Below are 14,992 nucleotides of genomic sequence, written 5' to 3'. Positions count from 1 at the left end.
AGGAGTTGACACCTAGTTTTACGGTCTAGGAATCGAAACATGACTCTAAACAGATAAAAAATATTGATCTACAAAAAAAATGGGTTTGGGGATCATGTTACCGGATTGGAAGCTGTTAGGCATCAATCACGCCTAGTGAACGCCGATCTCTACTTTTCCTAAAAATTTTACATTGCAATAAAAAATGACCATAAAATTAAAATAAAAAAATTACCTTCTTTACCTGGGTGATTGTAACGGTTGATTCCCTCAAAACTGGTGGAGAGTATTCCTCGTGTAAATCTTCCTATTTTTATCTCCGTTACTAGATTTGCTTCCGAGATGAGGTTTTCTCCTCCTAGATCTGAATATTTTTTGGCTTTTTGAGGTGTTTTGAGAATTTTTGGGTGTTTTGAAGTAAAAAAATAAGGTTTTGGTGTTAGGTATAGACTTAAGACTTCAAATTTAGGAGTTGGAAAAGTTTTTGGCCTCTCTTTCCTAAGGTTTTTCTTGGCCTTCAAATTCAGGTGGTGGAAATTCCTTTTTATAGAGCTTTTGGGAGATTAGGGTTTGATTAGGTCTCTTAAAAATAAGGTTAAGTTGTTTCAATTAGGATACAATTAAGATTTTGAATTTTACGTAGAATGAGAAATTTTTTAGTTTTTAGAGAATCCCCTAATGGAGGGTTCTTTATTAAATTATATTTTTAATTCTTTGGGACCCCCAATGGAGGGTTCTTTATTAAATATCAGGTGTGCTACTACTTAAAATTTGACCTGTGGGTTTAATTAATTAATTTTATTTGTTCAAAAATTGTAATTTAATTTATTAAGATTTCACTTTACGTTAATTATTAGTTTCAGATTTTTTTATTTTTAGGGTTTAAAAATTACCGTTTTGCCTTCAAAGAGAGCTTTTGAGTTGAGAGGTTGATTTTCAACGTTTTGGAATTAGTTTTTCGTAAGGATTTTAATGAGAGTATTGATTTTTGTCACTTATGGGTTTTAAGGGTGAAATGATCGTAGACCCTATGAGAGTGTTTTCATAATTTGTGAAACGATTTATTTGGTCTTAATTTGTTGTTTTATGTGTTTGAAAGAGTTTTCTTAAGTGTAATGTAGGCTCTAGGGATGTTTTGATGTTAGGGGTATTTTGGTAATTTTTAGTGATTTTTCTCATAAAGCTTCTTTTTGTCCCAAGAATGATGTTTTCTATATTTTTTGTCATATTTTCCTAGCATAACGTGGTTTCTAAAGTTTGCTTGTTTGAAATATTTTATCCGAATTTTGGTAACACATCTAATAACAACAAAAAACATTAGAATATTCATCCATCATTGAGAACCGTCACAATCGGGTTGACAAGTTGATTAATCAGGCGAATGTGAAAATGGGGTGTTTACAAGTGGTGACTCCACTAGGGATATTTTGAGGATCAAATTTAAAAGTACCAAATATTACATTGCAAGAGTCATACTGGTTTTGGTTAGGGTTACTAGGTATTTTAGTTTTCTCTTTCCTAGGGTAGGGTAAGATTTTCTCTCTTTATTTTATTTTAGCTTAGTTTCAACTTATTCTCTTTTTGTTAATCTAAAATGTGGTGGTATTGGATCATACTTTTGGGTGCCACATGATGAGCTCAACGACCCTTAGCAAGAACGAAATCCGACTAAGTTAGTAAGGCTTGCCTTACCTTTTTGGGTGCCACACAATAATCAAAGGAGCTTTCTCAATTAACAAATGAAGATGTTTTTTGTTTTGAAAAAAAAAAGAAAAAAGGTTTTTCAAAGTTTGGTTGTGGGGTTGTGCCAAAAAGGAGTTGATTCTTGTTAAAACAAAAGAAGGCAGAAAGAGATAGGCAGCTGCATGTTGTGAGAGGAAAGGAGAAGTGTTGTTGTCCAAGGGCTGCAAAATACGTTTCAGAATGTTTTTTTAAAACAATTCTCATGGAATGCAACAAAAAAAAAAAGTGCGTTAGAGAGATTAGAGAGAAAGTAACCATGAGGGTGATTAAGATGATCTGAAGGGAGAGATTTTTCTATTCAGCAAGGCGGTTGTTGTGTTTAAACAGAAGATGATCAGATAAATATGAGTAGAGAAGGTGAGTGCGACATCTGCTAGAAGTGAAAAGAGAAAAAAAAGGGTTTCAAATAAAATGAGTGAGTATGTGTGTGTTGTAGGTGTTTAAAAAGAAGGGAAAAAAAACAAAAATATGTGTGTGGGAAGAGAGGATAGAGATGTAGGTGTTTTGTGTGTGTTGGCAAGAAAAAAGAAGGGATTTTTGTTCTGTTACAATTGTTTATGAAAATTCATTTACTTTGTCAAGTTTGTTACTTAACAAACCATGTATGGGACCCATTGTTTTGTTAGTTTTAAAGAATGAAACAATTTTCGAAGTTTAACAAATCTTGTGTGGGACCCACTTTTTTTATAAAAAGAATGAACTTTTATCATATTTGTTACTCAACCGGGATCCACATTTCTTTTTAAAGATTCAACCCATGTACCAAGTTCTATATCATTTCCAATTACACTAATAGTCCCAGTCCTTTGTAAATTGAGAAAGCTTCCTGATTATTGTGTGGCACCCAAAAAGGTAAGGCTAGCCTTACTTAGTAAGATTCCGTTCTTGCTAAGGGTTGTTAAGCTCACATGTGGCACTCAAAAGTATGATCCAATGGCACCACATTTTAGATTTTAGATTAAGGAAAAGAGAATAAGTTGAAACTAAACTAAAATAAAGAGAGAAAATCCTACCTTAAGAAAGAGAAAACTAGTACGGATCTTGCAATGTACTGTGGTAGTTTTAAATTTGATCCCCAGTGGAGTTACCACTTAAAGCGCCTCAATCAGAGAGTGCAGATTCACTTTAAGGTTTTAGATGAAAAATCCATTTTTCTGGGTTCGCCATGTAATTTTACAGTCTAGGAATCAAAAATTGACTTTAAATAGATAAAACAAAAATCTACGAATAGACTACTGGTACAGGGATCAAGTTACGGGATTGGAAGATATTAAGCACCAATCCCATCCGATGAAAGCTAGTCTCTACTAATACCTAAATTCTACATTGAAAAAAATCCTAGTCGCTAGTGTTTAAGTGATTATTTTTGCATGTGATTGATTACTAGCGGTGAGCGTACCTTGTGAGAAGAGAATTTTCTCAGTCTATATTCACTTCTAGTCTGCTCCGAATCTCCAAGATGAGAATTCTTGAACGTTTTTCATGCTAAATCTGGGCATTTTTTAGGGCTTATGAGCATTTTTCAGGTTAAAATCAAGGCATGGGGTATGTATATTGAGTTGGGGCTTCAAATTTAAGGTTTTGGAAGAGTTCTGGGAATCTTTTGACCTATTTGCTCTAGGTTTTTTGAAGACATACTAGATTTGATAGTAGAATTGGCTTTTTAATGAAGTTTTGATAATGTTTGAGTTATATTAGGTCTCTTTTAGATGGAGTTCATCTCTAACTTATCTTAATGTGGTTTTAGATAAGATTTCAAGTGATTATTATTTGGTTTACTTGACTTACGTATAATTAAATCTTTTAATTTTTGAAAACCCCCATGGAGGGTTCTTTAATTAAATATTGGGTGGGCCCCACTTGAATAGATGGACAACCACTTGAAATTGGCCCCTGGGCTTCAATTAATTGCATATATTTGGTCAAAAAAATTTAATTTGATTTATTAAGATTCCCCTTTACATTTATTAAAATTATTAATTCTAGATTTTCAAATTTTAGAGTTGGAAAATTACCGGTTTGCTCTTAAAAAGGGGCTTTTGCTTTAGGTTGTCATTTTTCAACGTTTTGGGATGTTTCAGAATCTATTTTTCATGAGGAATTTTGACGGAAATGTCGATTTGTGTCATTTATGACTTTTTGGCGTGAAATAGGTGTAGATCCCATGAGGGGCATTTTGTAAAAATTGGCAAAATAGTTTATTTGGTTCCATGTTATTATATGTGTTCGAAAGGGGTGTCAGGGGTATTTTGGTCAGTTTTTGACAAGTTTTCTCGCAAAGCTTCTTTTAGAATCAAATTTTCCTAGCATAATGTGGTTTCTAAGGTTTGTTTGCGTGGAATATCTCATCTAAGCTTTGAAAGCACATCTAGTGATAGATAAAAACCTTTAGAATATCCGTCAATCATTGGGAACCACCGCAATTGAGTTAATCAATCAGATGAGTACAAAAATGGGGTGACTACACTAGTTCATTCCCTTGAGTCCAGGTTTGAAAAGTCAAACCTGGTATGTACCTTGGTAGACCCTTTCACCATATTGATGAGAATGACAAGTGTAGAATCTATCAAGTATTCAATTTATGATGTAGTATGATAAGGTGTGTTGTGATACACCAAATCATTATCAGATTAGGATTAGGTTAAATAGTTATGATAATTATGAAACTATCTACACTTGTCCATGTTTCTTTATTTAATGTGATTTACAAAGATTCCAAAACTCGCTCATTATTCAGTTTGATTTGAGCTCTATCATGGTATCAAGGCCATGGCTGCTTCCAATTCTATGATTAGACTCATGGTTCTTATTCCAACTGACTTTCCATTTGCCTTTCCTCATTCATAATATCCACTAAGAGATAATCAAGCCATAGGAGACAGTGTGAGAGGTTGGGTTTATTTTGATTTTTATTTCCAAAAAGTGAGAAGTAACTTTTTCGTTTTAATTGCGAAGTTCATGATTAAAACGAAAAGTCACAACTTATATAGAAGTCATGATTACCTTGTGATTAAATTGAAGGAAGAGAGTCATCATATAATCGTGGTTTTTTCCAATAAATCGTTGAATTTGGTGATTGTGCCAACAGTTTCGAGATGAGCATCGCGATGGTGATGGGCTTCGTAGAGAGGTGTTGACCATCAAAATCAGAAAAGACATTTTCTAGCACATCAATCATTCAATCAATATAATCAAGGGTGGACATTTATTGTAACCACCTATACATTCCTTATTCAAAGAAACATGTGATTGTGAGAGGGTATCTTTGTTAGATTATTTAGTATAACAAGATTTATTGTGATACTCCAAATGATATCAAACATCAAGTCGTGCTCTCTTATTCCTCTACAATTTGACACCATCCATAGGATATCAAACATCAAGTCGTGCTTGTTTGATGATCTCACTCAAGAATGGGAGCTATCCAAGTTGGATATTTCTGATTTTCGCAGAACTCTACGATTTTTCGATATTTTGAGAACATGTGGCTTTTATTTTTATGAGCTGCAAAGTCTTGAGTCTTAGTACTAGAATCGACATTTTGATTGTATACCTCATTTTGAAGGTATTTTGGAGTTGGAGCGGGAAACTACTCCTTCCTCTCCATTTGGGAGAGGTTTAATAGTTAGGAGCCGTAGAAATATAGAAAACGATGATCAACTGTGCTGGTGGAGGTTCATCATTCACATCTCGGCTTTGATTCAACTGAGTCAAATTAGGAAAGATCGAACTTAAGAAATGTGTAGACTATTTCTCTTCATGGATTAGTTGCAAAATTGTTTGTGCTCCCCACGTTATATAGCATCCGAACAAGCTATAACTAAAATTGGAGCATCTGATTCGGAAGTTGTTTAAATCCAAGTTGGGGAGTGTGTGAAAATGGTGAAGGGGAGTGAACAAATCTGTTCTGTAGTGGAAGTGAAGAGGTTCTTGGTGCAGAAATAATGGCAAAAAAATAAATTAGTGGTAATGGTGGGAAAAATTAATAGAAGAGGATCTTTTTATTTGGATTTCACTCGTAAAGAAGTGAAATGGATTCAGGGTTTCCTGATTGAAGCTTTGAAGATCCATCGTGAGATATTGATGTGGAGAAAATCGTGCTGGGAATTGGATATCAGAATTGTAGAAAAAGGTTCGAATAGGAATGGAAGCTTTAAATGAATTTTCAATGTGAGAAATGGGAGGGGTTCACCAGCTTTATTTATTCCATAAGAGGGACTTTTGGTGGAGAAGATTGGCTGAGGTTTTATCGGAAGTGGAGAAAGTGGAAAGGATAGTTGATGCAGGACGGTGAGGGGAGATAAGAAAATATAGGGGGTTTAGGGAATCTGGTTTAAGATTTGGGTTAAGGATTAAGGATTTGAAACTGGGTTTACGATTTGGGTTAGGATTGGTAATTGGCTCCGAACAATGGGCATTTGTAAAGGGGAGGTAGATCCTGGATGGTGTGCTCATTACATATGAATGCATAGACTCAAAAATAAAGGAAGGAAACTAGGCTTAGTGTACAAGCTTTGTCGGGGACAACAAAGCTTGAAAAATAGATTTAATTTCTATTTAATTTTCTATTTTAGGACTTTATTTTTATGTTTTTTGGGCTTATTTTCATGTTTTATTGGCTTATGATCTTAGTATAATATTTAAGGGCAGTTTAATAACTATGGTTTATCTTTTATTTAAGTTTATTAGAATTGAAAAATTAGGTTATTTTATTTGGTATTTTAGTTTTATTAGAACTTTTGGTTGATTTTCTTTATTTATAGATTGTATTAGGATTACTTACGGAAAGAATGAATGGAATAAACAAAATTACAGAAATCTCTGTTTTCTTTTGAATGTTGGTGCATTCAATGTGGTTGATGCCATGGAAATCATTGAGGTGATTCCAAGGTAAATAACATTTTATTTCTTTCTTTAATCTTCTTCTTATCTTCTACTTTCTTCTCCAATCCATCTTTTCTACTTTTTTTATGTTTATTTTTTGAGAGATCAAGAAACCATAAATAACCCTCTAATTTTTTTAAGAAACCACCCATAAAATCTGTTTTTTTTATTTTTTATTTTTTATTTCTTGAAACCTATTGTATTTTACACTTAATCCTACCCCATTTTCTTTAACCCTTATTTTATTAATCTTTTTTTTTTTTCCAAATCTACCATATATCCTATCATTTAGAATCAAGAATCAATTACGATAATATAGGGTAGATTTGGAAAAGAGATTAATGAAATGAGGGTTAAAAGAAAATGGGGTAGGATTAAAGGTAAAATGAAATGTGTTTCAAGATTGCAAGATTTCAAGAAAACAAATTTTATATGTGGTTCTTTGAAAGGATTAAAGGTTTTTTAATGGTTTCTTGATCTCTCAAAAAATGTAGAAAAGATGGATTGAAGAAGAATGTGACTAGACAATGCCCCCTTTCTTTTAGCATTGGACATAATAAAGATGAGGTTATTTGTGACATCGTCCCAATAAAAGCGTGTCACATCCTCTTGGGAAGGCTTTGGCTTCATGATAATGATGTCACCTACCTAGAAAAAGTCAACACCTATTCTTTCATGCATAACGGTGTCAAAGTGATCCTACATCTTTCCTATGCCAAGCCTAAAGCTTCCCAGCTAGTCAAAGAGAAAAGAACATGTTTTCTTTCTACCCAAATCAATGAGGACTTAAAGGAAACAAGTCAAGTGTTCGCAGTAGTAGTGTAACCTTTTACTCAGGACCTTCCTCCTCAAGTGCAACCCCTCTTTAAAGAATTTTCTTGTATTCTTCTTTTGGACTTGCCTGATTCATTGCCTCCCATGAGAAATATACAACACCACATCGATTTGATGCCGGTGCAAGTCTTCAAAATATGCCCCATTATAGGATGAGTCCAAAATAGCATGACATTGACGGAACAAGTAGAAGACTTACTTTGTAAGGGTCTCTCATTCAACCAAGTCTTAGTCCATGCGCGGTTCTAGCCTTGTTGGTACCTAAGAAGGATGGTACATGGAGAATGTGTAATTATAGTCGTGCACTGAACAAAATTACTATAAGGTAATGCTTTCCAATTTCAAGGTTTCATGACATGTTCGACATGCTAACGAGTTCAACCATCTTCTCTAAATTCTACTTGAAAAGTGTCTACCATTAAATATGGATCCAACCTGAAGATGAATGGAAAATGGCCTTCAAGACCAAGGACGGCTTGTAAGAGTGGCTAGTTATGTCGTTTGGTTTATTAAATGCACCTAGCACTTATACGCCTCATGAACCAAGTATTACAACCCTTTATTGGTAAACTCGTTGTGGTCTATTTTGATGATATCTTAATCTATTTCAAATCTAATTTGGAGCATCTTCTGCATCTATGGACTGTTTTTGAGGCTTTCAAAGTCAACTATCTTTACAACAACTTGAAGAAATGTACATCTTTGGTACTTTTCTTAAGTTACATAGTCTCATAACAAGGCATGCACGCGGATGAAACTAAAATTACAGCCATAAGAGATTGGTCTTCTCCAAAGTCAGCCTCCGAAGCTCGAAGTTTTCATGAGATAGCATCCTTCTATCGGTGTTTCATCAATGACTTTAACTCCATCACAGCACTTTTAACCGATGTATGGAAGAACAAAAAATTTACTTGAACCAATGATGTTGAAGCTAGCTTTCATACCTTAAAAGGTAAACTTACTTCCACCCCTCTTTTGGCACTTCGTTGCTTTGACAAATTATTTGAAGTCCATTGTGATGCTTCCATACATGGAGTAAGAGCTATTTTATTTCAAGAAGGAAAGCCTATTGAATTCCTTAGCGAGAAGCCAATGAAGGCAAGGCAAAACTGGAGTTCATATGAACTTGAATTCTATGTCGTTGTTCACTCATAGAAAGTGGAGGCATTACTTGATCCAAAATGAATTTGTGCTCTATTCAAACCACCAGGCCTCGAAATTCATCCAAAATCAAAGTTCGATCAGCCACATGCATTCTTTATGGATCACCTTACTTCAGGAGTTCAACTTTACTATTCAACACAAATCTGACCTCAACAATAAAGTTGCTGACACAGTAAATTGTAGTCCTTCTCACGCCTCGCAAAATAGAGATTCTTTGCACATTACTATAAGGAGCAATGTGATAGGCTCTGACTTCCTCAAAGAACTCTACATTGACGACCCAGAATTCCAAGTTATGTGGGAAAATTGCAACTTGGAACAGCAAGGTACTTCAGACTTTGTGGTTCAAGATGGGTTCCTTTTCTAAAGAATAAAGTTATGCATTCCCAATGGTTCCATTCGTGAGCATCTTATCAAAGAGTTACGTGGTGGCGGACTCTCGGGACACTTTGGACGAGACAAGACCATTGCACTTGTGGAAGAACGATACTTTTGGAAGTCTCTCAAGAAAGATGTTGAAGATTAAATCCATCGATGCCTCATATGCCAAAAAAGGAAAGGACAAGCACAAAACACTTGTTTGTACACACCTTTACCGTCCCTAATGGCCCTTTGGGAAGATCTTTCAATGGATTTTGTGCTTGGACTACCTCAACTACAACGAGGCAACGACTCCACCTTCGTTGTTGATCGTTTTTCTAAGATGGCGCACTTTATCATTTACCACAAGACTCACGATGCAATAAATATAGCCAACCTCTTCTTTCAGGGAAATCGTACGTCTACATGTCATCCCCAAGACTATCACTTCAGATCGTTATTCTTTAAGTTCTTGAGTTGGTTTTCGGATCGTACTCTTGGCAACTTGATTTGGTGCTTTTTCCAGTGACAAACCGAGACAATGGGACTTGGCACTTGCACAAGTTGAATTCGCTTATAATTCAGTCCCTAATCGCTCTACGGGCTACGCACCATTCCATATAATCTATTCCAAATCGCCTAGTCATACTTTGGATTTGGTGCAAATTCCTTCTCGTCTTAACTCCAATGTGTCAACAATGATATGATTGAGAACCTTCACAAGTTCCACGAACAAGTGAAGAAGAATCTTGAAGCTTCTAATGAAAAGTACAAAGAAAATGCCGATAAGCATAAATGATTCAAGAGCTATGAAGGAGTCTTTGTCATGATTTATCTTAGTAAAGATTTCTTCCCTGCTGGAACTTACAACAAGACCAAGCTTAAAAAAATTGGGCCTTTTCGTATCTTGAAAAAATAAACGATAATGCTTATATGGTGGATTTGCCTGATGATATGCACATATCCCCGACATTCAACGTAAAGGACATCTATCCTTACTTTCTGGAGGATGGTCTTTTTGCTCCTACACCAAACTCGAGGACGAGTTTTCTCAAAGAAAAGGGGCTTGATGTAGAACATCTACAATCCTAGTTAGAATTCTATTAGGATTTCTATTTCTAGTTCTAATAGGATTTCTATTTCATAATTATGTTAGGAGTATAATTCCTTGTTAGTTTCTAATTGTTTTAAATTCGTTTTTATTATTTAAACCATAATTAGAAGTGTCTAGAAGTCTCAAATTTGAATTTTAATAGGATTAGAAAGTTAGTATTATGTTATAGATAGATTAAGAATGTTAATTTTTAGTATTTTAGTAGGATTATAAGTTATTATGGAGTTATCTATATACGGAGCTCCAAATCTGAAAATTAGCAATCAATCAATAATCAATTCAACTATCTTTTCTCTTTTAATTACTTTTTAGCTTTATGCTTTATTTTTTTTTTAACTATTGCTTGTTTATCAATTGGATCTATTGATTCAAATTGATTTTAAGTGTTCAATTGAACACGACCTATCGAATCTATTGATTCACATGCTTTCGCTACGTCACTATACCCTATCAATTAATCCCAATCATCAAAATATCGTAATTATAAAATTTTGCATTTTTTTAGATTGTGGTTATAATTGCAAAATGCCAAAATTAAACCCTACGACCCAAGTCTCTTTGGATTTACCATATTCTAACCAAATCCTTAACCCAATCAACCAAATTCCCCAACCTCCATTATTTTTCTCTTCCCTCGCTGTCTTGTGTCAAGCTTGATCTTCAAAAAGCATTTGATCACGTCAATTGGGATTTTTTAAGGTATGTTTTGGGTCGGATGGGTTTTTGGGATAAATGGATAGAGTGGAGAATGTTATGTGTGTCATCCCCTTCTTTTTTGATTCTTATCAATGAAAGCCTAGTGAGTCATTTTAAAAGTTCAAGGGGTTGAGGCAAGGGGATCCATTGTCACCTTTTTTATATGTGATGGTGGCGAAAGCTCTGGGAGATTGGTTAGGAGAGTCAAATGTATTGGTAAGGTGTCGTTCAAGGAGTATCTTCCATGATGGATGGAAAACAAATCTAACTTGTCTTGGACTTGGACTCAATGGGTTGGATGACATTCAGGGATTTGTCCATAATGGAAGAATAAATCCAACTCAACTAGGAGTGAAGTCAGTTTGTCTTTGGGAAAATTATCAGAAGTTGCAAGATTTAATATTCTTGAAGGTTTGAATCAATTCAAGCAAGATTTAATATTCTTGAAGGTTTGAATCAATTAAATCAATCTCCACCTCTGGGAGGAGGTTATGTTGATCTCCCAAAATTCTTCAGTAACCAAAACATAAATTACGCGAAGAGAAATAACACAATATTTGTTTACGAGGTTCGTTGTGGATCCATCGACTATGTCCCTGGACTCCAAAAAGTCGTTCCATTAATTTTCATATTAAATCTTGTTATATGCATTTTCTTTTATTACATGGGTAGCCCCTCATTTAATAGATAAAAAAGGTGACTGAAAAAGAATCCTAATCAATTAGGAATTCTAATTGCCCAGTCGGGATCCTTTTCTAAATCAGATAAGATCATAACACGTTAGATGGGTGAACTTCAAGATCTGCATTGAATTAGTCATACATTGAGCTTCGCACTTTTGGTGCCACATGTCTGGCCAGATGGAGTGTTATTTTATCCCACCACAAGCTATAGTGTTTCATAAAATTTATTTTTATGTAATAGCTGCTACTTAAAAAATTACGAGCGAAATGAGTTACATTTTGAAAAATAAACTCTTTTTGGCTAAAAGGAAGTTATGTTCTCCTGCAAAAATAGCAATCTTTACGAGCCTGAATCTATATTTTTTTGTTACCCAATCGAATCTATTTACGAGTAGTAGAATTTTGTTTATAGGAATGTTTATCAATTCATTTCCATTTGTGTCTGTTGCAAATTTGAATTTAAGTAGAAAATTCTAGCACAAAATATTTATTCGTTGTTTGATTTTCAAATTCTGTTCTTTCTGGAATCTTTGTATCTTTAGGTTTCTTTTCCTTACCTGTTTAAAAATGCTATCTTGATTTTTTCTCTTCATCTCATCTTTGGAGTGTTATCTTGGTTTTGCTTCAACAAAAGATCTTAAATTTTAAAATATTCCTTTTCAGAAGTATATTACTTTCTTTACTAAATGGATTTTGGAGAATTGTAATCAATCTGATCTGAACCTATAATGCTTGTTTCTTGTGAAAGGGTGCACTGAAGAGTATGGGGATTTTTATATGGGACCAGTTCATGTTAAAGATGTCGCCCTATCTCATATTCTATTATATGAGAATACATCAGCATCAGGAAGGCACTTGTGTGTTGAAGCTATTCGTCATTATAGTGACTTCGCCAATAAAGTTGCAGAACTTTACCCTGAATACAAGTTGCCCAGGTAATGAACTTGACTCAATTATCTGTTATACGTTTTATTTTGCTATATATGAAGCGTGGTTTGTAATACATTTGTGAATATTAAATTATTTTCCTTATAACTATGCTATGACAAGGGTACGTTGATCTTTATGCAATGGCATTGTTGTAAATATAAAAAATCCAAAATTGTTAAATTGTTAAATCTTAATTCTCCTCACTCAAACATCTGAGATCAAAATGGAAAAAAAGGAAACTGTAACTCAAATAAATATTTTCTTAGATCCATCCCTAAACCCCTAAAGAAATCTTCTAGACCCATTGTTTGCATGTGTACTATATTTGCTATTATGGCGTTGAGTAATTGTGAGATTTAATCAGTATTGAAAGTAGAATTAATTTATATTTGTGATTTATTTAGGTTCCCAAAGGATACCCAACCTGGGTTATTGAGGACCAAGGATGGTTCAAAAAAGCTGATGGACTTGGGTCTCCAGTTCATCCCTATGGAGCAAATCATCAAGGACTCTGTGGAGAGTTTAAAGAGCAAAGGTTTTATTTCTTGAAAGCCTGCAGTTGCAAATCTCAAGTATATATATATCAAGGTTTTTTGAGTGGAAGGGACGTAAGTTAAAGTTTATAATTTTAGATTATATTATGGTTTGAACATCCTACTATTCTATTCTATGTAAAAATAATGACTTATATTAGTGTGATTATCGTTTTCTTTTGCCCAAGCGTCTATTGTGCTTTATTTTGCGAGCAAGATATGAATGAGTGGTGCATTTTGATCTCTTTATTTTTAATAAGACTAAATTACCTCATAGTTTACTGAATCTTGTTAAGTCATCTTGTCTCAAATGAGTGAAACCCATCAAATCGGTTTAATTTTTTTATATTTAAAAAATTATTGTTTTTCTATTAAAAGGTGGATTAGTAGGCATGGTTTCAAAACTCGGTTTGACGTCTCATCTCGTTTGTCAAGTTGTCTCGAACAAGTCAACTTGGTTTACAATGGTTGATTTACATATATTTAAATTAAAATAATTATGATTTTTTTAATAAAATAAGGTAGATTAGAAGATGTTGGTGATAAAATCACGTTTTATTTATATAGTAAGTACTTAGATTTAAAAATATATTTATTTATTTTAATCGAAATCTATAAAATCCTGGTTGACTCGGTTGAGATTTTCAAAATATCGTTCAAAATGATCTAACGAGATGATGTGATTGTTGAGACATTATTGCTAAAGGAGACCGAGATGACTCAACTTGGGTAAGTCATCTGAGTCTCATGCGATACTTAAAATCATGTTAGTAGGTGTTTAAATCACAAAATCTTGTATTTTATATCCAGAAAAACTCATAATCGAGTCCTTGTTAGTAGGTGTTTAAATCACAAAATCTTGTATTTCATATCCAGAAAAACTCATAATCCAGTCCTCTAAAACGATGAGTAAATCTAGCTTTACTAATTTAAGTCTTACTAAGGACACATTGTGGCATCCAAAAACATGATGATGCCACAAAGATGTACAGGAAAAATTCTATGTAAATAAGAAAAAATAATTAGTTTGAACCATTAACTTTTAATTTCAAATTTTAGAGTTGGGTGGAAGTTCAATAGCCATCCATTTTGAGAACCTTGATTTAATTACAAAATTACCTTTAGATTTCATGATAAAACTCAGATTTAAAATACAAAATTATATTTAGTTAATATTTTAAATTACAAAAACACCATAATCAGATATTAAATGATAAAATATGATATAAATTAGATTATTTATTTAAAATTTTAAAATATCTATAAGAAAATTATTATGTTATATGCAAATTACTTTAGTTAATATTTTATATTATAAAAAATCCTTAGAAGATATTAAAAGTTATAATATGGTATATATATATATATAGGGAAATGTTCAGCAACAAACATTTTTCAAAACATGGGTTAGAGGTTTTGGAATGGGCTGATTTTTGGTGATGATGATCTCTACGGTGAGGAGATCATCATTACCAAAAATCAGTCCATTCTAAAACTTCTAACCCCATTAAAAATGGTTCACAAAAAATGGACGGTCCACGATTTTTCAACTTGTAAACTAGGGCCGTAGAGATCATCCTCACCAAAAATCAGCCCATTCCAAAACTTCTAACCCCATCAAAAATGATTTACAAAAAATGGACGGTCCACGATTTTTCAACTTGTAAACTGGGGCTAGAAGTTTTGGAATTGGCTGATTTTTGATGAGGATGATCTCCTCGGTGTAGAGATCATCCTCACCAAAAATCAGCCCATTCCAAAACCTCTAACCCATGTTTTGCAAAATGTTTTGCAAAATGTTTTGCCAAAATGTTTGTCAAAATGTTTGTTGCTGAACATTTCCCTATATATATATATATACATCATGCATAAATCCTAATTTTTTTTAATGTATGTGCTATTGTACCTAAAATACCCCCAAGCACATATCCTTTTCAAGTAGGATTTGAACATGAAGTTAGTGTCTTATTGCAGTGTGCTTCCGACTCATTTATAGTAGTGAGTTAACTAATAACACCTTAAATTAAAATCAATAAAGCTTAATTAATTTCTTAATTATAACAATTAAACTT

The 14,992-nt window shown here is 33.5% G+C and overlaps 1 protein-coding gene across 1 annotated transcript in view; it reads left to right on the top strand.

Annotated features, from left to right (window-relative positions):
* Positions 1-13,107, top strand: part of LOC147386391 (NAD(P)-binding Rossmann-fold superfamily protein) — a 34,067-nt gene extending 20,960 nt beyond the window's left edge. Inside the window, exons 5-6 of the mRNA XM_086422198.1 lie at positions 12,206-12,392; positions 12,792-13,107. Of these exons, the coding sequence (XP_086278324.1) occupies positions 12,206-12,392; positions 12,792-12,936 (332 nt within the window). The 3' untranslated portion in view covers positions 12,937-13,107. The remainder of the gene's footprint in view (positions 1-12,205; positions 12,393-12,791) is intronic.
* The last annotated feature ends 1,885 nt before the right edge of the window (positions 13,108-14,992 follow it).

This window comes from Akebia trifoliata, chromosome 14, assembly GCF_017979445.1.
Source record: "Akebia trifoliata isolate Shusen 1 chromosome 14, ASM1797944v1, whole genome shotgun sequence".
In the NCBI taxonomy this organism is placed as follows: Eukaryota; Viridiplantae; Streptophyta; class Magnoliopsida; order Ranunculales; family Lardizabalaceae; genus Akebia; species Akebia trifoliata.
Note: the sequence above shows the minus strand (reverse complement) of the source record. Positions and strands in the feature narration are given on the sequence as shown.